The 20037-nt window shown below is 41.7% G+C and overlaps 1 protein-coding gene across 2 annotated transcripts; it reads left to right on the forward strand.

The window, feature by feature from the left end:
* Positions 1–923: 923 nt before the first annotated feature.
* On the forward strand, positions 924–18247 carry CXCL14 (C-X-C motif chemokine ligand 14). 2 transcript variants are annotated; one of them, XM_083600064.1, is made up of 4 exons: positions 924–1414; positions 2513–2618; positions 10028–10138; positions 17073–18247. In XM_083600064.1, the coding sequence occupies exons 1-4, from the start codon at positions 1351–1353 to the stop codon at positions 17086–17088; spliced, it is 297 nt and encodes a 98-aa protein (XP_083456190.1). In that variant the 5' UTR covers positions 924–1350; the 3' UTR covers positions 17089–18247. The 2 variants fall into 2 exon arrangements, with proteins under 2 accessions (XP_083456190.1, XP_083456189.1); XM_083600063.1 differs by having other exon boundaries at positions 984–1414; positions 17070–18247.
* The last annotated feature ends 1790 nt before the right edge of the window (positions 18248–20037 follow it).

A 20037-nucleotide genomic window follows, 5' to 3' on the forward strand; every position in this document is an offset into this window, starting at 1 on the left:
TCCTAAAGCAAAGTTCTTAACCTGAGGTACTATTTCTGGGTTAGCGGAGTCTGTAACCTGAAGCGTCTGTAACCTGAAGCGTCTGTAACCCAAGGTACCACTGTACTTTCATCCAAGTCATTTATAAAGATGTTGAACAACAACAGGCCCAGGACACTACTCTGTGGCACTCTACTTGTCACTTTTTTCAGGATGATGAGGAACCATTAGTGAGCACTCTTTGGGTTCTGCACTCCCTGAAAATCAGCCCCGGAGAGTTAGAGACCCTCCAACACAGTGTGACAGGTGGCATAGGGGTTATAAAGAGAAGGGGACTTGGTCAACAGCCTTTCCACAAATGGGGCAGCAGGATTGGATTTCACCCATTGTTTCTATAAGCATACTTCCTGCTTCCCAAGACATTTGGTAGGAATTGGGTGGGTTGCCATATCAAAACATTGAAACTACAAAACACAGCTGATGTGTGATGAATCTTCCATGTCACCCAAAGGATTGAAGCTATTGCAAAATGAAGGATAGTCTTTGTGTTCTACGATTAAGGATGAAATCCTATAGAAGCAATTCTTCAAAACGTTCAGATCTGTCAAAAGCCACCTGTCATGCAACATCCTAGCCCCCAAGGTCACTGGGCTACCTTACTTACTGCATATCAATGACCTGCTCCCAGCTCAGATCACAGCATTACAATATATGGCGGTGATCTAACAAATTCTTATCTTGAAGTTCTTGTAGCTCTTTCACTGCTTGTGCACATTTTTAAAATGTGGTTTTCTGAAGGAGGGAAAGAGACATATTCTATGGGTCCATCTAGCATCACAGAACCAACTGCAACACCACCTTGTTAAAAAGGGCAGCCTTGCCACCTCAAAGACCCAAAGGGGCAGAGAGTTAAAAGCCACCTCTTTCTCAATCCCCCCCTCCTCCTCATCTTCTCCTTCTCTGCAGTGTATGTTATCCTCTAAAATACTCGGTGCCTTCAGCAGAATCAGTTATTTTCGTTCCCTGTAAGTCCCTCCCCCTTTTTTGGGGTTGCGAAATTGCTGAAAGTAATTTAGTCTCTCTGCATATTAATGAGTTTGAGGAAAGGGCAGCGGGAGCTGTTTTAAAAGAGGAGGGAAGCGCAGAGCGCAGGCAGACAGCAGCTGAAACCGACAGGGCTGCAATAGCAGCAGCAGCAGCAACCAGGAGAGAGCAGATCATAGGCATTCATTCACATTGCAATCTATAGTGTGGCAACACCAAGTCTCTCTCTGACCAGTGCGTCTGATCAAAGAGGCAAAGGGAAGACAGCAGTTTATCCAAGTGAAATCTAAGAGAGCATACCTTTAGGCTCCTCCAGGTCTTCTTATCATGAAGCTCTTGACAGCAGTTTTCCTCTTACTGTTCATTGTAATCTGCTTTACCAGCGTGGAAGGTAAGTTACAGGTTATTCACTTACCATGCATTTCAGCACCTTTTCTCTCTCCCTCATTCCCTCCCTCTCTCTCTTTCTCTCTCATGCACACACATTTCACTTTTACCGCTTGTTGAAATAGTTTTGAAATGTACTTAGAAGCAACTGACACCTGAACTAAAAAAAAATCCCAGAGCAAATATATTTTAAGCTATAGATTTGTATAGCAAGAACACCAGAAAAGCAGAAACCCCAGCTTCTTCCCAAAGTTAGCTGAGCTGAACTGTGTATCACAGGAAATATTCCCCTTGCATTTAATCTGGTGTGGACTCCTTTGGAATGGTGAATTCACACACATTAATGCACACTGGGGAAAGTAACTAGAACTTTGACCGGTACGGTTTCAGCCAAACTCTAAAGCCCATTAAGTACTGGTCCCATGCTCTTGGGAATGGTTTTGAATTGGCCACCCTTTAATTTGTAGGGCTGATTTTTGCCCAGCTCAGATGCTGCTTTGACAATTTGTATATCAAATAATTCCAAAAGAATTCAGAAGTCTTTATATTCCTTTTCCAATTTTTTAAAAAAGAAGCAATCAGTAGCAAAAGTTATATTTAACCATCATCTGAATAGTGTGGCTTGACTGTTTATTTATCTTAATGTGCATATTTTTTACAAAGTTTGATCACAGCAGGTGCACTTTTAAAAGATAGGACCGCCACATGGCTTCAAATACAAAAGATTGCAGACCTGTGCACACTTACCATACTTGTGAATTAGTCCTAGTCAACTTATTAGCTCTTACTTACATAAATTGGTTGGGTAGTCTACTAACTTCAGTGGAATTCACTTAACCATATACAATGGTTGCAATCTTAAGATCTTGCTCAGTGAAAAACTTTTGTTTTTTGCAATATGTTGCTTAGGATTACAACTAGCCTAGATAAAAAATACAGTAATGTCCTCTTTCATATTAAACTGTAGAAAAGATGAACTTTTTCTATACTGTATATGTTTAAATAGATCGTGAATTAAAGAGAGTTTGGGAGCAGTGATAAGGACATGTATAATATGAAATGAATTTTATATACACAAATGGGTAAATACTTTTTCTTCTAGGATCAAAATGCAGATGCGCAAGAAAGGGCCCCAAGATAAGATTCAGTGATATACAAAAGCTGGAAGAGAAGCCAAAGTATCCATATTGCAAGGAAAGAATGATCATGTAAGTCACACCTTTTTTTTTTTAAGGGTACTATCAAAATAAATATGTTTGTATCAATCAGATTGTTTTTCTGCCTTTTTAATATTTTAAAGAGAGAGAAAATGCCTATGACAGTATGGTAACATGTTAAACCCAGCACAATTGGTAACTGTTATGAAAATGTTCCATCTGTCTCTGATATAGTAAATCTGCTTAATTGTAAATTGCTAGAAAAGAAGACAAGGCTTATGAGGGTAATATTAAAATGCCCATAAATGTAATGAGCAACATTAGGTGCTTTATCTATCTATCATCTATCTATCATCTATCTATCTATCATCTATCTTTATTTCATTGACCTTCCAAATATCTGCTATAGAAGGCTGCAATATTGCACAAGTGCTTGGCAGTATAATCCTCTACATTACTCGGAAGTAAGCCCCACTGAGGTCAATGGGACTTACTTTCGGATAAGTTAATATAGGATTGCAACCTTCATCCCATTCTCTCCAGTGGGCTTAAAGCAATTGAGTTCAGGATTGCACCATAAGGTTGCCATAAATCCCATCACACTCCGTGGAATTGAACTTCCACATAAATATTGGCTTGTACATGTGGAACACCTCTTCGTTGCGTGGAGTAACCGCTGTCAATAAATCAAAGTGCTCAGCCTCAAATATAAACATTACCTCTCTATCTTCGGGGACCTGTTTCAACTTGCACAACTTTGAATGAGATCATTTCTGCTTAGGCATTTCTTGTGAGGCGTGCCAAATTAAAAGACTGAAACTTTTTGCTTGTTTGTTTTCACACTGCCATGTCATTTGTCAGAACGGGGCCAGGCCAACATTATGAAATAAAACAATTAAAATTCCTCCTCAGGATGCTGCCTTTGGAACTAGTTACATAACAAGTGGTAACCAACTTGTTCCCTGCTTAGAAAGAGAGAGAGAGAGAGAGAGAAGGCTGTGTTGCATCACAACTGGGTCTTGTTTGCGTCAGCTGCTGCTAGAAACACAACCCAACCCTCCTTATGCACAACAGCCCTCTCAGTCATACCAAGGTTGCCAGAAAGAAGCTCAATCGCTTCCAAATGGTAAATCTAATGTGGGGGGCATGGGAGTGGGCATATGGAAAAGGGAAATGGCCATTTTCAGGACTCACAACATCTCTGTTGTTGTCTGGGACTGGCCCGCTGCACTGAAAGGTTCTGGGAACCTGCTGACTAGCTCATGAATGCAATGCCAAACAACTGGTGGCTAATTGTGGATTGGGACACACCTAGAGGTTAAGAACCAGTCAACGTGACTGGGAACAAATCCTCACTTAATGACCTGTATCTACTCACTTGATGGACAGCAGATTAAGGCCTCCAGTGTATCCATCCGATTCTGATTTTTAGCTTTGCTCCATCTGCCGCTGAATGGAATGTTCCTAGAAATGAGAAAGATTATATGGTTTTCAGTGGTTGGGAAATGGTTGGTATGAAAGAAAATGACCAGAAATAGCATCTTTGCACTCCTTGGCTTAAGGTCAATGGGTGAGTCCACAGTATAGACTACTTATTTCCACACTGGAAGCAGCTGATGCCCATTGATTTCTGTTGCAGTGACAGAAATGCTCAGGTGTTCAAGAAAATGGAAAACACTTGTCAGATAAGCGGACAGTTGTTGTGTGAACCATGTACTAAAAGCAAACCATACTACACTTGGATGAGTTGGTTTGAAATCGAAACCCTGGCAACTAATGTTTCGATTACAGTGCTTCTCATAAAGTATTGGGAGCAAAGCATATTAGCCAGTGAGCAGTAGTTTAATGCAAATCTCTGTAGGCAAAGCAAAGTCTTCTATTTTATAGTAACTTTCTAAAAGCCTCCAAACATGTCTATACATCATGATCTGCTTTTTTAGTGGGAAGCACAAATAGTTTTTCTTCGGATCAAACTGAGCCTACCAAGCAAATTGCCAAAACTCATCTGATTTTTTTTCACAGGGCAGAGTTATACATTTCATGGTGTTCTATGATTCTTTTTTTGGATGTTGGGTAGAGCGACTTTATAGAACTTTCCTTTTATTCCATTCTCCACTGACCCCTCTCCCCGCAGCTACTTTTACTCATGTTGGGTAAAGATACAGGCATCTTTTAAGCCTAAAAGAGGTGTGTGCTTGTAACTATGTTGTATTCCCTGATTACATTGGAAATATTTTGAAAGGGGCAAAGCTTTCTTACAATTATGCTGATTAGCACATTCCCAGTAGAAACCTGTTTCTCCATCAAAGCACATTCGACTACACTTCCCTTAATCATCAAGGCTTCTTCTGCCTGATTCCAGATTATCCCCACTCTCATTGCAGCCCCATAAGACACAGCCTACACTGTTCGGATGCAGAGGCTTTTCGGGGGGTACAGAGAAAGGGGGTGAAGGGTAGAGAAAGGTAGATTGTGTGAGGATCCTACGGCTTGCATGATTGGATGCAACTCATAATGCCCAAGACACTGATTTGACACCCATGTTGATATTTCTAAATAATAATAATTTCCACTTTCATAATCCCAAAATACATTATATGGGACAGACTTCTTAAATGCTGTGTCAGTGACTAGATACACATTTCTGCTAAATCTCTTTATAAGAAATAAATGAGTTAATCCTCACACTGACATTCCTGCATTGGAATGACCCGAACAACTATACTCATATAGTTTAGGAAGAAGGTTCCCACCACCACCACCCATATTCTGGTTATTTGGAACTGCCTGGCTTGTGTTTTTGGCATTGCTCTTCTCTTCAGATGTACTGTCCTCAGCACGCCTGGCTGCTAACAGAGATCAGCAGACGCCCCTTCTTCCATTTTGCCCATTCATTTTAACAGGTCGGCTCTGCCTTGCGTTTTGCCCAGCTTATTGTTGATAATTCTGAAATTAATTTTAGGAATTGGCACATGCACAGTTTGTCATAGTTTAAAGTCTGTTACTCCCCCTTTTTGTGTATTTGTACAATAACATAAAGATTCATTTTTTGCTGTTTTTTAAATAAATGCACATATGTGTGCTTCTGCAGATTGCTAACCAGTAAGGCGGGAGGGGAAGTGGGGAGACACAACCTGGAAAAAGAGTAAAACCGTACGTGTGCAGAATCCTAAACGGAATCCAGAAATCAAAAACAGAAAGATGGAAGGTTGCTATTGTATCAGTACTGCTTTGCACACAATTTCAGATAATTCAGAATCCGGGGGGAACTCCAATGGGAAAATTTCCTATGCATGCCTAACTCACAAGAAAAGGTTTTATCTCCGTGAACTTTCTTTCCACTGCGATCTGGAGTCCGGCACTTTTCTCCATGACTCCCTGGCTCAGTCTAGCCTAGTTTAACAGGTTTGCCGTAATGCACTAAGATTCTGCAAGAGCTGAACTCAGGTGGATTCAGAGTTTCAGGATTCAACAGCAAACCCTTGTTTCTTTAAAATCGTACGAGGCACATTTTCTGCCAAATGCACAATTAAAAATATTAAAATCCAGGAAGCATCACAAAAGCACAATTATAACACAAAATCCCACCAGTACATCAATCATGCAATCAACATTCAGCCTGGATAAAAAGTATCATTGCTGCAGCAGCAGAGTTAGTAAAAGAAGCAGTCAAGAAATGTCTTCTGAACAAACAAATATATTTGCATAAGGGGGGGAAGAAGTCAGTGAGACGACCAGGTGGTTTTACCTAGGAAGAATATTCCAGAAGTACATAAAAAGTGAATATGTTCATTTTTTGTTCACTACTATTTCCCCCTAGGATTTGGTACTCAGGGTATACTGCCTCTGGAAATAGCATTCCATACATCAAATGTTCTGTGCTCTACATAGTGTTGGACTATAATTTCCATCATCCCTGAACACTGACCTCCACTGACCTCCTTCTGTTCCTGATCATAGGAACAGAATTGTAGAGTTGGAAGGGACCGCAAGGGTTATCTGGTGCACCCCCTGTAATGCAGGAATATTTTGCTCAGTGTGGGTCTCACACTGACAATCCTGAGATTAAGAGTCTCTTCTGCTCTACTTGCTGAGCATGATGTTGTTGGACCATGTTGCCTGGAGCTGATGGGAGTTCAGAATCACCCCTGTATATATAGAAACATAGGGTGGTGCCAATATATGCAGCTACATCACATTCAAAGTGGCAGCATAGCAGTGGTTGCAATTTAGAAGTCCATGGCCAATGAGTGTTGGAGGCTGGACAGAAGAAAACTAAATTTCTGAGCTTCCTTTGTCTCATGCATAGTCCTAGGGGGGCAACAAACCCAAGAGCATGTGATGGAGACTCAGGTGGTCCTCAGATGGTGAGAGAAAATTGCCTTCAGAAACTCCCAGGAAGAACTGGCAAGTTCAGGACAGTAATTCATTGGTATGGCTGGTATTGTAGCTTAGTGGGAAAAACTGGGCCAGAAAAAGGAGTGGCTGAGCCAGCCAAGAGGAAGGTGGGGATGCAGAATTTTCTTCCTACCTTGTGTACTGGAATAGCAGGCCAGACCGTTCACTCCATCGCCAAGGAAGAAGGCCACCCCTCCCTTTTTGCTCTCTCTTTCCTCCGTCCAAAAATATGAGCCAGAGTTTCTATGTGAACACCAGGAAATGGGTATTCCACCCTTCCTCCATGTGCCAGTGACCTCCTTTCCTGACAGGTCCTTACAAATTAGCAAACTCCCACAAGGTGCGGAGGTAGCAGTTTCCCAGTCAGCTCGCATACACAGTTATGTCTCCATTACATCAGTAACCCAGGGCTGACAAAGAGTTCAGAAACGTGCATCAGCATAACAAAAGCAGTGCGAGGCTTTCCTGCCCAAGCTTTGGCTGCCAAGGACTGGAGTCTGGGCCTCGGAGTTTGCCTGCCTGATGGGAAAACCAAACAGCAGTATGCTCTCACAAACAAGATGCCAGCAGTAGAAGGACGCTGAAAGGCCGTCAAGGAAAAAACAATAGCAAGCTTCTCCAGGATGGGTATGGGAGAGACGTGTGCTCCAGACCTTTAGAAGCTCAGCCAGATTTGGCAGCCAAATGAAAAGGCAGAAGCCGTGAGGTACAAACATAAATGAAATGCCCATTAGAGAAACTTTACACTCTCCCTGAAAAATCATCAAGAAAACGCACACAGTTAAGCCCGCTTGGGAGTGGAGCTCTAGATATGAAACAAGGTCCGGAGTGCAAAACTCTCCCTTCTCATCTTTTTCAAGAACAGCTGACGTTGTTCAATATTTCAGATACATTTTCACAGCCCTGAAAGTTTGTTCCCTCTCAGTGTATCTCCTCCTCCTTTCCCTTTCTCCTTTTCTTTTAAATGTTTGAAACTGCAATGCTGCTCTGAAGGAAATTAGTGTAGAAGAGACTGAACCAGGAATGTTTTTGTGTGTTTGGTTGTACTTTGTTGCAGCATGGAGTGGGAGTTTTGACTAAATTTGCAAAGTGTTGCAAGAGCCACCTCTTAAATGTTACATAAATTTAGTTGTTATTATCATTATTATTATTAGAAAGAAAGAAAGAAAGAAAGAAAGAAAGAAAGAAAAAAGAAATGTGTGGCAGCCTTTCCTAACAATCTCCTCCCACATTTCTGCATGTAGAATTATTGCAGTATTTCAGAAACAAACTTTTCATGAAGAAACCATCATGACATGATCATTTTCTTCATTTTGACTGGAATCCCATTCTTTTCAAAGAAACAACAACAGATTTGTTAACAACTGCTAGATTTTTCTGGATTCGTTGTGGTAATAAAAAACAACAACCCAAAAGTGATTAAAATCCTTTAAAAAAATGCATCAGACTTTACGTAGTCAGAACATTGTGTTCTGTCTGTCATTGCTTGTTTGCATGGCTTTGCCATTAAGATATTCCACATTCCATCTCAGGTAAGGAATTTTAAGGAGTACAGCTGGAAAATATATATCTAGATATATTTGAGATCCTGGAGCGGTAGATATAAAAGCTGTTGCTAATCAGGTCTGAAAATAGGAAAGTGGGATAATTATTTAGCTGACTCAGTGTAAGACTGTGTTGGAAAGCTGAACCTTTTGCAGACATAGACAAGAAAGAAAAGCTGGAACGCTGGGGACACAATACCCTGAGGTCTGAACAGACTGGAAGGAAAGTCATTATACTGCGAAGTAAAGGAAGAGAGCTAATGTCTGGCTGATGCAAGACAAATTTATTGTTGGCCAGGCAAAGACTAAACATGACATGGAAAGCTTCACAGCTTTGCCAAACCCAATGAAATTAATGGGCTGCTTGTATGGATATAGGGTGACCATGTGTCAGAGGGCAGTCCTCTGTTTTGAAGGTCTGTTTATCTGACGTTCATTTAAAAATAAGAAACCACATAAAAAGGGGGAGCAGGAGCCTTGAAGTAGTCTATAAACCTTGACAATGACCATCTGGGCAGCAGACTGAGCAGGCGCACACACATCCGCTGGTGTCTTCCCTATTATGGTGAGCTATTTTGTCACCTGAGATAGCTCAGTTGGTAGAGCATGAGACTCTTTAATTTCAGTCATGGGTGTGAGTCCCACATTGTGCAAAAAGATTCCTCCATTGAAGAGGGTTGGACTAGATGATCCTTGTGGTCCCTTCCAACTGTACAATTCTTGGATTTTGAGATTCTTTAAATTATAGTGATTATTTGCACCCATACATACAAATTACCATGAGCAAATTTTATGCAGCTTGGGGTCCTCTTTCATGGTGATGCAAGTTCTCTTCTTAGGCCATGCATGCACAAGTGGCCACCCCAAGAGGGTGTGGCAACCCTGAGAATCTTCTGACAGCTGTGACACCAAAAAAGGCTCACTAGATCCCCAGAGATCAACTTTGATTCACTTTGCTAGCCCCAGCAGCTGCTTCCAAGCAGCACATGGTTAACTCAATCCACTAAGAGTGAAAAATAATCCATTTAGCCACCTGGAGTTGTGCCATTGATGATCCATGCTTGATGGAGTCCCATTCTTGTACACTCCCCAGCCAACAAATAGTTGGTCTAGTCAGCTGCTTGCCATTCTGGCAGGAAGAAGACTGTATCCAGTCCTGCTTTTCTCCCCTCCAGCAGGTGAGGGGTGCTGTCAAAGCTCGATGACACTGACAATCTGTTTGTAATGCATGGGCTTCCAAATGGACTTCAAATGAGACAGCAATATTCAGAGTTGGAATGTCCATAAACATTCCATGACATCACATCCATCCCAACCAACTGGGATTGGAGGCATTAGTGCAGCAAACAACAATATGGCATGTATGTAACACACTGCAGGATGGGGTGGGGGAGATGGGGGACCAGTGCTATATAACAATCTCTTAGGATTAGACTGCTAGCTATCATTCTGTTAAGAATCCATGTTTGTTAACATCATTACGGCTGCTCCATCTTCACAACTTGTCTTTCCTTTCAGAGTCACAATGAAATCCCGATTCCGAGGTGGCCACCAGTACTGCTTGCATCCCAAACTCCCGAGTACCAAAAGATTACTTAAGTGGTACACAATATGGAAAGAGAAAGAGAGGTGGGTATCACTCGTATCCAGAGCGCAGGACAGCCTCCTGTCCCTATGAGCAAGAGGTATCTTGCATTATTAAGTACATGTGTTTATTCTGGGAAAAGATGTCTCTGTCTAACTTGAACACTTGACCCATAAATCACAGTGACAAGTGTGACATCGCTGCTGGCTTTCATATCGGAAGTGTGGTATCAATGTAATTTAAAGGGAAAGCGTTGAGCTGTCAAGTTAAATCCCAGATTTCAAAAAACATCAAATATTTCAGATGACAGTTCCATTTTTATTTTGCAATTTGGACACAAGGGCTTAAGCATAAATCCAAGTCAGCTTAAGTACCAAACAACTAGATCCAACAGCCAATGTAGTAGCAGAAATCAATCCACAAATTGGAACTACTTCTACTACTTCCTCTTTCTTTTTTGCCTCATTTCCCCAAATCCTTGGCTCTTATGATTTTATTGTGACAATCTTTATGGCAGGTGTCATTCTCTTGAATCGTATTGTCACTGTGCAGCTGCTAAATGCATAGTGTGAATATGAGTAAACGCAGCAGCCGCAGCTATTTTTGAGCACAATTAGTTTTTGAGAAAGACAGTGTGGCATAGTGGTTAAAGAGTTTGAGAGTGGCTGGCTTAAATTGAGTTCAAATCCACATTCAGCTATGTGGGCAGCCATGGCCAATCACACACACTGAACAAAACTACATCACAGGGTTGTTGTGAACATAAAGTGGGACACACTTCATGTACTCTACAGCATTCTGAGCTGTCTGGGTGACATTCAGGAACCACGTCAGACAAACAAGGCTGGCGTGAAGGCCTTGGCAGGTACTGACTCAAATCCTGGGACAGTAATTTAGCCTGTCTGTGAAATGAAGATGTTTACTCAGAAGTAAGTGCCATCGAGTCCAATAGGACTTGCTTCCTAGAGAGCCTTGTTTTGTTTTTGGGTTTTTTTGTCCCTTCCTCAGTCATGCTGATAGTTTTGCCTGATTGTCTGCCAGCGCTCTTGCGGTAGTACTTGGGAAGCCGGAGAGAAAATGGTTTGCACTGCTAAATGTCAACTATTATGTAACCTCATTTCCTCTTGTTTACTTTTTAAAGGCTACCACAGAGGAAATAAAATACTCAAGATCTTATGTTTAAATAATGCTAAGAATCTGCCTTTGGCTTGTAAAGAGCAAGGCACGTCAGATGTAAACCTGCCTAGACATCCAGATGCCACACAACTGAGGATGTCTGGTGAGAAGAGGGCTGCCTGAGGCCAAGGGCTTAATTCTTAATTTCTGGATTCCTCTGGGTTGTCAGACCGATCACGTTAATTCTTTCTCTGACAGGTCACTGTATTTTACACACACACACACACACACGAAGTTGCATAGTCTGGTCTGAAATGGCTAACAGTATAACCCCCACATCAACAAAACAGCTTGGCTGTTTTCACCCACCGTCTAAAGGCTCATGTTTGCTGTCTCATTTAACTACATAGGAATGCTGAAACAAGTCATATAACTACACAACCAACCTGTACAGTGGTACCTCGGGTTACATACGCTTCAGGTTACATACGCTTCAGGTTACAGACTCCGCTAACCCAGAAATAGTACCTCGGGTTAAGAACTTTGCTTCAGGATGAGAACAGAAATTGTGCTCCGGCGGCGTGGCAGCAGCAGGAGGCCCCATTAGCTAAAGTGGTGCTTCAGGTTAAGAACAGTTTCAGGTTAAGAATGGACCTCCAGAGCAAATTAAGTACTTAACCCGAGGTACCACTGTAAGTGGAAAGTGGAAACAATGGGTGGTATTCAGCTAGGCTTTGCTCAAAGTAAAAGGTAAAGGTAAAGGACCCCTGACAGTTAAGTCCAGTCGTGAACGACTTGGGTTGTGGCGCTCATCTCGCTTTACTGGCCGAGGGAGCCGACGTTTGTCCACAGACAACACAGTCACAGAATGACTAAGCCGCTTCTGGAGAAACCAGAGCAGCGTACGGAAATGCCGTTTACCTTCCCGCCGGAGCAGTACCTATTTATCTACTTGCACTTTGATGTGCTTTCAAACTGCTAGGTTGCTCAGAGTAGATCCCCTGAAAGTAATGAGCATGATTAAGTTAAGTCTATTAATTCCAATGGGTAAAATTTAATTGACCAATGCTTGAGGCTGATGTGATTTGGAGTCCAATCTCATCCACAAGAACACAGGCTCACTATTCTTGCTCTAAAACCTGCCCCCCTTTCCCTTGAAGCACATTCACTTGTGGGCTGGAAAAAACTTTGTTTATGATCAGGTGAATTCTTTTCATATTACTTTGCAGCTTCCAGTACTGAGCTATAGCACTGAAGATGTGCTTTGTGCTAAGTCCTGCTTGCATACAGCGATGCTAATATGGTGAATACAGTAGATAAAGATCAGACAACAGGCCCCAATTAAATGCTAGTTAAACATTGTCCTCTGAAAAGGGTCCTTACACCAACTCTCCCAAAGTTTTTGAATGAAAATCTTTTAAAGGCTGCTATCCTATACCCCTAACTTTTGAGTAAGCCCTATCAAACTCAATGTGGAGTAGTTCTGAGTAAACATACGTAGAATTGTTGTGGATTCTTGTTTCTTTTAATGCTCAAGGCAATAGGAAATTAAACACCTGCAGATTTGTGACATTTCACTTTCCTTACAGGAATCAAATTATTCTCTATACATTAACCAAATGTTATAATAAAGATGCTATCAAGGGAGAATTGAGCATTATTCTGGTCTAACAAGGATGTTCTTAGAGAGAACAGACCATGCCACATTACCTGTTCTGGCCAATGCGCTGCTTGGGTGACTCCCACATATATGACCTCTCTGCACTCTATGATTCTTTGTTTTGGGCAGAGCTCAGTATGATGGTACACTAGTTAGATCTCTAATACTATGTAGGTCTCGGGTTTAAGATCTGTGGTAAGCAATTTATGATGGTTAAGATGCCCCACCCCCCATAAGGAGTTCAGCTATTTTTCTTCAGACAAAAAGCAACTGAAACCGTGGTTCGTAACATGCTCAACTAGAGACCCATTTCAATAGCTGTATTTATTATGCATTATGCCACATGAGAGCCTCTGGCTCTGTTTCACTCATGCAACTGCCTGCCGTTCATTTATCATTCTGCAGATAGCAGCCCTTTAAGATTAGCCTTCAGATTTTGGGAAAGCCCAGTTATGCTCACCAGAATATAACATGTCACCCTCTGTATTTGCCTTATTATACCAGCAAATTCCAGATCGATGCTGTAATTTCTGGTGTTACGTTGGCACAGTGGCTACAATGCCTCTGGTTGAGCACTGGTGCAGCAAATCTTTGAATCTTAAGTAACTAAAGCAACATTAGCGTTCCGCAAAAATCTTTGTTGCACGACTAACCCTGAGCTCACTTAAGAGGCTCGTGGAGAAAGAACAAAGTAAACTTCTCTTTCCTAGGTTAAAAAGCCAGAACATTGATCATGGGAGCACCTTTGCTTCTCCCTATAGCTTGGATGAATAGAGGCTTATGTAAATAGCGATTTCCTTCAGCATCAGGGTTCATTGAACTTCAGCGCACCTGCCCTGGGGTGAAACAGCAGAAGCAGATGAACTATTAAGAACAAAGAGCCTGATTGCATGCGAACCTCCCTTGTAATACAAGCTTAAGGGACAGACAAAACACTGAACATGCGAGCCACGGAATCCAATCCCACTGCCATAGAGGTCAGTGGGGATTTTGCCAGGAGAAGCTGGACACAGCTCACAGATTAATTTTTTAATTAGGTATTAGAGGCTTTAAAAAGATAAATGCAATGAAAGCTTGCACGTCTCCTTCCCAGAATAAGGCCAGTCCCAAGTATGGTGTGCTGCTTCATGGCTTGTTTGTATAAATGCAGCAACTGGATTGCCTCCCCACAACAATTTTAAAAAGTAGAAGTTTTATGTTGATAATTTTTGAGACTGCAACACTGTATGCACTTACCTAGAAGTAAGCTCTATTGAACAGAGTGGAACTTGCACAGGATTTCTCTGGGAAATACTCACATCGTAGTTTCAAAATTCATTCCACAACCTTTTAAGCAAAAAAAGTGGCTGAATATGCACTCTGACATCTTTCCAATTTGCTGTTATGGGATGGCAAAAAAGTCGAAAATCCACATTTGTTGAATATTCTGTCTTGCCTGCACCAGTTTAAATTCAGAAGCTCTGCCTGACTGAAGGTAAAACTACAGTTGGGATTTCAGATCCTTAGCTTTATGTGGTGTTGAGTGGTGCATCAAAGTGTCTGAGAGATTGCAATGAGAGTCAGGAAGTTCATGGTTTGCATTTTGTTCCTGCCATGAACTCACTAGGGAGCCTTAAGAAATCACCATCTCTCACTCCACTGCCAATATGAGGACAATAATTCTTGCACAGTTGTAAAATTGATTGATATATTGGAAGCTCTATGACTCTCTAACATGCTAAAGAAACATAGGAAGATGCCTTATAACAAGGAGGACTGTTGATCTATCCGGATTAACATTGTCTACTCTCACTTGGCAGCAGCTGTCCAGGATTTCAGAATGCAAGGGAAGCATCAAAACAATGCAGGAAGCAATATATTTATTTGACATTTGTTTACTTAAGAAAGATAGTGGATACCACTTATATGCACAGTTTCTATTTCTGACCTTGGGCAAACAGGCCAATTGTGGCAATCTCTGCTTCTACAGTGGAACCTCGGTTTTCAAACGTAATCTATTCCAGAAGATGGTTCGACTTCCAAAACGTTCAAAAACCAAAGCATGCATTTCTGGAACCATTTAAGTCCGGAAAACTCAATACAAAAGCTGTGTGGCATGTTTGGCTTCCGAAAAGCATTCGAAAACCGAAGCAGTTACTTCCGGGTTTTCGGTGCTCAAAAGCCAAAATGTTTGATTTCCGAGATGCTCAAAAACCAAGGTAACACTGTATTTCCATTTCCAATGGAATTATCCATCATCCCTAGGTGAGTCACATCCTTTGCACCACCCACTTTTGCCTCCGATCCTGCCTCCCAGCCACTATTGTCATGTGGTCCCCAAAAGGCTGTCCTCAATGCAAAGTGCTGTTGAGCTAGTAAACTTTTTTTCCCTGTCCCAATTTACAGGGATGAAGATGTGTCCCCCTAATGATTTCTCTGAAATGAATCAGTCAGGAAGGAGTCCAACACTCCTTACTCAATTCTCCCTAGTTATATAACAACAAACTACAAAGAAGTCCTAGGTATAAAAAATAAACTCCGGTGTATACTACGTATTATCAACTGCCTTTTTACAACACTTCTGTGTCTAGCACACTATCCAACAACCCAGCTAAGATCTGCAGAATAACAGGCTCACAGTTTCCTTATTTGTTGGCATTCACAGCCTCTCCTGTCACATAACCTCTCTTACGGTGCTGGTGGAGCTTGAAAGTTACAGCAATTTGATATAAACAAGGCAGGCCCCTGTGCCCAGTCAACTGCTGCTGTTGTACTTGCACACTTCTTCCATGGTAATTGACTCTTAAACTCCTGTTTAAGATTCACAGGGAAGTGCCCTGAAGATATGTGATAAGGTAACTTACAAAGCAGCTGGTGTGTATTCAACTCTCCACCCACGGAATCTAACCATTTCGTATCTGAGTAGCAGAGCAGCTAGAATGAAGCAGGAAGATCCCGGGAAAAGCTTGACGGCAAGGTTGAAAGGCTCACTCTTGCCTTGGAGATTTAAAGCAGCATCTTATCACTTTAAACAGTCATGACTTTCCCCCAAAGTATCCTGCGGAGTGTAATTAATACATTAATTAATTACACTGAGAGTTAATTAATTGCACTGAGAATGGTTAGGAGACCCCTTGGTCCTTTCATAGAGTCCTTTCATAGAGTTAAATCAAGCTCTCTTCCCAGGGAATGCTGGGAATTGTTGTCCTGGGAGGGAAATGAGGATCTGCTAAGGACACTCAGCATCAAGGCTGTCTTAAGCATATGTGGTGCCAGGGTGCAAAGATCCGCCCAGCGCGCCCCCCCTCCCGGGTGCCCAGTTCCAGGCGCGCAGGAGGGTGGAGCCAGCCAGCCGCCTCAGCGTCTCGCTGGCTCGGTCGCCCCTGAACTCGCAGTGCAGAGCCACCAGCAGAAGCGCCCACCACAGCGCTCCGACCGATAGGCGGGCTCTTCCCCAGACTTAACTCTCAGGCCTGGCACCCCTGAAAGTCTGGCGCCTGGGTGCCCCAGACCTCTAGCGCCTATGGGTAAGACGGCCCTGCTATGCATCCTTAACAAACTACACTTCCCACAATTCTTTGGGGGAAACTGTGATTGCTTAAAGTGATATGATACTCGGGGCCACCCCAAGACATTTTGGCACCTGAGGCAGCTCCCTTAGGGGTTTCCTTTAAGACACGGCTGGAAAGATGGGCATTTTAAATAGGCACCTACCTGCCAATTCGCTGGGTGAGCCTTTCACTTGCCTTGAGGATGTTGACAGGTACCGTATTTTTTGCTCTATAAGACTCACTTTTTCCCTCCTAAAAAGTAAGGGGAAATGTGTGTGCATCTTATGGAGCAAAAGCAGGCTGTGCAGCTATCACAGAAGCCAGAACAGCAAGAGGGATTACTGCTTTCACTGCGCAGCAATCCCTCTTGCTGTTCTGGCTTCTGAGATTCAGAATATTTTTTTTCTTGTTTTCCTCCTCCAAAAACTAGGTGCGTCTTGTGGTCTGGTGCGTCTTATAGAGCGAAAAATACGGTATTTTAAGACTATGGAGGGCATGACATAAAGGCAACCAGCCTTTTGTAGCAGTTATTGGCTTTGGGATGCTGGCAGGTATTGTGCTTTGGCATTTAGTTTCCTGGGTGGCTCTGAGGTTGCTTGTTATGTTGTTTAAATCCAGCCACCTGAAAAGCAAGTTCTGTTTCTGTTATTTTGGTTCTTTTTGTTTCAGCAGAGTTTATGAAGAGTAAGAAGGCAGAAAGCTAGCAGAAGAAATGGGATTCTGTGGCAGACATGAGGAAAAGATGGACAATGGAGGGAGATGACTTCTCGCAAGACAAGACACAAAATCTATATTGTTATAAAGCACTTTTTACCAAGGATCACTTTTTACATTTTATAGCTGTAAAAAAAAAAGAAAAAAAGCTGCCAGATTTCATAAGGGTCTTTTACACACTAGATTTCATACAAGCCCTCTTTGTAGAGAAAAATCTCATGAGACGTAATCTTCATTTACAAATTGGTGTCATTTGTTTTTGTTTTTTAAAACCTTCATTCAATAGCTGTTCATACATCACTGTTACTGGAAACTGGGCTTTATAAGCTCATTCAGCGAATCATTAATTTGTTTTGTTGTTGTTGTTGTTGTTTTTAAAAAAGGTGTTCCAAAATAATGTCTCTTCTTTGGCATTTGGGAAACGTTCTATGCCATTGTAAAGAGTTCTAGTTGTAGAAGATTTCCATTTCTGTAGAACAAAGGAAAAGCTGAGGTAAAATTTTCTATGTAGGATGCCTGATACATTCTGCAGTACAATTTCAGAAATAAGGTTTTTCAATTATTTTGAACTGGATATAAGCTGTTCACCTGTTAATCCTTGCAGAGGGTGTAATATGTAATATGCTACCCCTTTCTTTTTGTTATTTTGTATGGGAAAAATATTTCTAAAGCAATTTAATACGAAGAAAGCACATTTTTCCCCACCTGCGGTTCTTATTATTAAAAGGCTTGAGATATTTTAAGCTTCAGGTATATTGTGTATGGTTCCATCGATTTGTAGTCTGAAACTCTTTTAAAAATGTACCTTTTATGAGAGGTGGTGAATCTCTGATAGGGGAGTGGATATATCTGTTTTAGTCACAAAGCAACATTTTTATTTTGAATGTAATACTTTCAACGGTAAGCAGTGCATTCCTCTTTTTAAAAAAACTATAAATAACAAAACTACCTTTTCAATTGTAAATATACTGCAGGAGATTTTCCTCTATTATCTTGCCGTATAATGTATTGTACTGCTAAATTATCATATGCTATTTAAATGTTTGAAATATTTAGGAAGTTGCATGCAGATTTCATATTTCTTTCTATGACAAATTGAAACATAAAGAATAAAAAAAACATTTTAAATGGTTGATGGCCATGGTTTTTATTTTTTGCTTGATTAGAAGTGTGAAATCCTGCTGCAGGCTAATGATCTCTACATTGGTCTTTTAACATTTAACATGTTCGTCAACCCCAACTCACCCTTCAAAGAAGACAGTGTAACAATTCTTGTAATCCCCACTCCACACCATGCTGTGCTGAGCAGTTATGCTACTGCCATCACCCCATTGCCCTTTACCCTTCACGGACCCGGGTAAAATTCCTTTTGGTTTCCATTTTAATGCAAAACCACCTAATGCACCCTCCCTGAGCCAATATACTGGGGACCAAAATGCCACTCTCCATCAATATTTCCACTTCTCTGATTAAAATAAGAACCAGTTTTTAGAAATGGGTTAATTAGTGGCAGGGCAGGCCAAGGCATTTGGCAGCTGAGATGACCCACAAAATAGCACTCTCCCAGAGAATAAGGAGTGACAATCTACATCAGGAACAAGGATGGAAGGAGACAAGCAGCACCTATTTTCCAAGAGGTCACTGTAGAGATGTCATTAGGGGGGTTGCTGAGATGTCAGATGCAGCTGTTGCTGCCACTACCTCCACAACAGCAGATGATGCATTCCCTGGGGACCAGATCTGCTGCCCCTGTGGACTCCGCTGCCTAAGGCAGTTGCTTCACCTTGCTTCTTGGTTGGGCCGGCCCTGTATGGCTTCACAAAAGTGTGCGCATTCACGAAAGCAATATGCAAAAACACAATATACTGCAGGAAGCAGCTGGCAAAATTGTGTACAAAATTGTGTGTATTAGGTGAATTGCGCTTGAAAAGCCAAACACATTTTTACATTGTACCTGAAGAAGTGTGCATGCACACGAAAGCTTATACCAAGAACAAACTTACCGTAGTTGGTCTCTAAGGTGCTACTGGACAATTTTTTTATTTTTATATATATTTCGACATTTTTACATACATTTAAATGATGATGATGTCATGGGCTGCAGAAATGACACGAACTGAATTTAAGATTGGAAAAATGAGAAGCTTAAATTGACAAGATTCTTCCATCTCTCTTTACCTATTCTTAAGCAAGAGCCTATGCTTCTTAGTGGGTTTGACCATCCATCACTCTGAGGCTATGCATAGTGAAGAAAGTTCGATGTCAGCAGCTTTAATGAGATTCAAGGGGTAAAGATGCATAAAAAAAGAATGAGTTCAAGTTATACAGGTGCATACCTTTAGTAAAAGTAGGGAAGGCATCCAGCTTTGTCCTAACCTAGCCCTCCTCAACCTTACACTCTCCACCACTTTTGACCATTGGCTATGCTGGCGGGATGCCTAATGCAACCCATCTTACCTAAATCCAGGTTTTTGAACTTTCTGCTCAGCTTTTCCCAGGTTCAGAAAGCCAGGAGGGCAGTGATGTCTCACCTTGACAGTTGATCCAAAACGTTCTGAGGCTGATGAGACTGGGGTTGTTCCATACCGCTGCTTGAACCTAGTCAATTCCCCTCCCTCAGTTCTTCCCGCTGTCAGTTCTCTTAATTGTCCTTATTCCCTCTCCCTCTCTCTCTGCCTTTAATTTTAGCATTACATATCATCTGGGCTGCATCCATTCTGCAATTATACTGTATCAGTTTCTGTTTTAATAAGTGTGCCAGAGTAACTCATGCAGCTGTGCTAAAAGCACACTACAGGACCGGGGGGAGAAAGAACATTTCCTTGCCTTTGGTCAACTTTAAGTATTATATGGAATTAGTAATAGGATACAGAACCTGTCACCACTTACATGTCACTTGTTCTTATATGGTCTAGGGCAGAAG

This window comes from Podarcis filfolensis (genome assembly GCF_964270895.1).
Source record: "Podarcis filfolensis genome assembly, chromosome: 2".
Lineage (NCBI taxonomy): Eukaryota > Metazoa > Chordata > Lepidosauria > Squamata > Lacertidae > Podarcis > Podarcis filfolensis.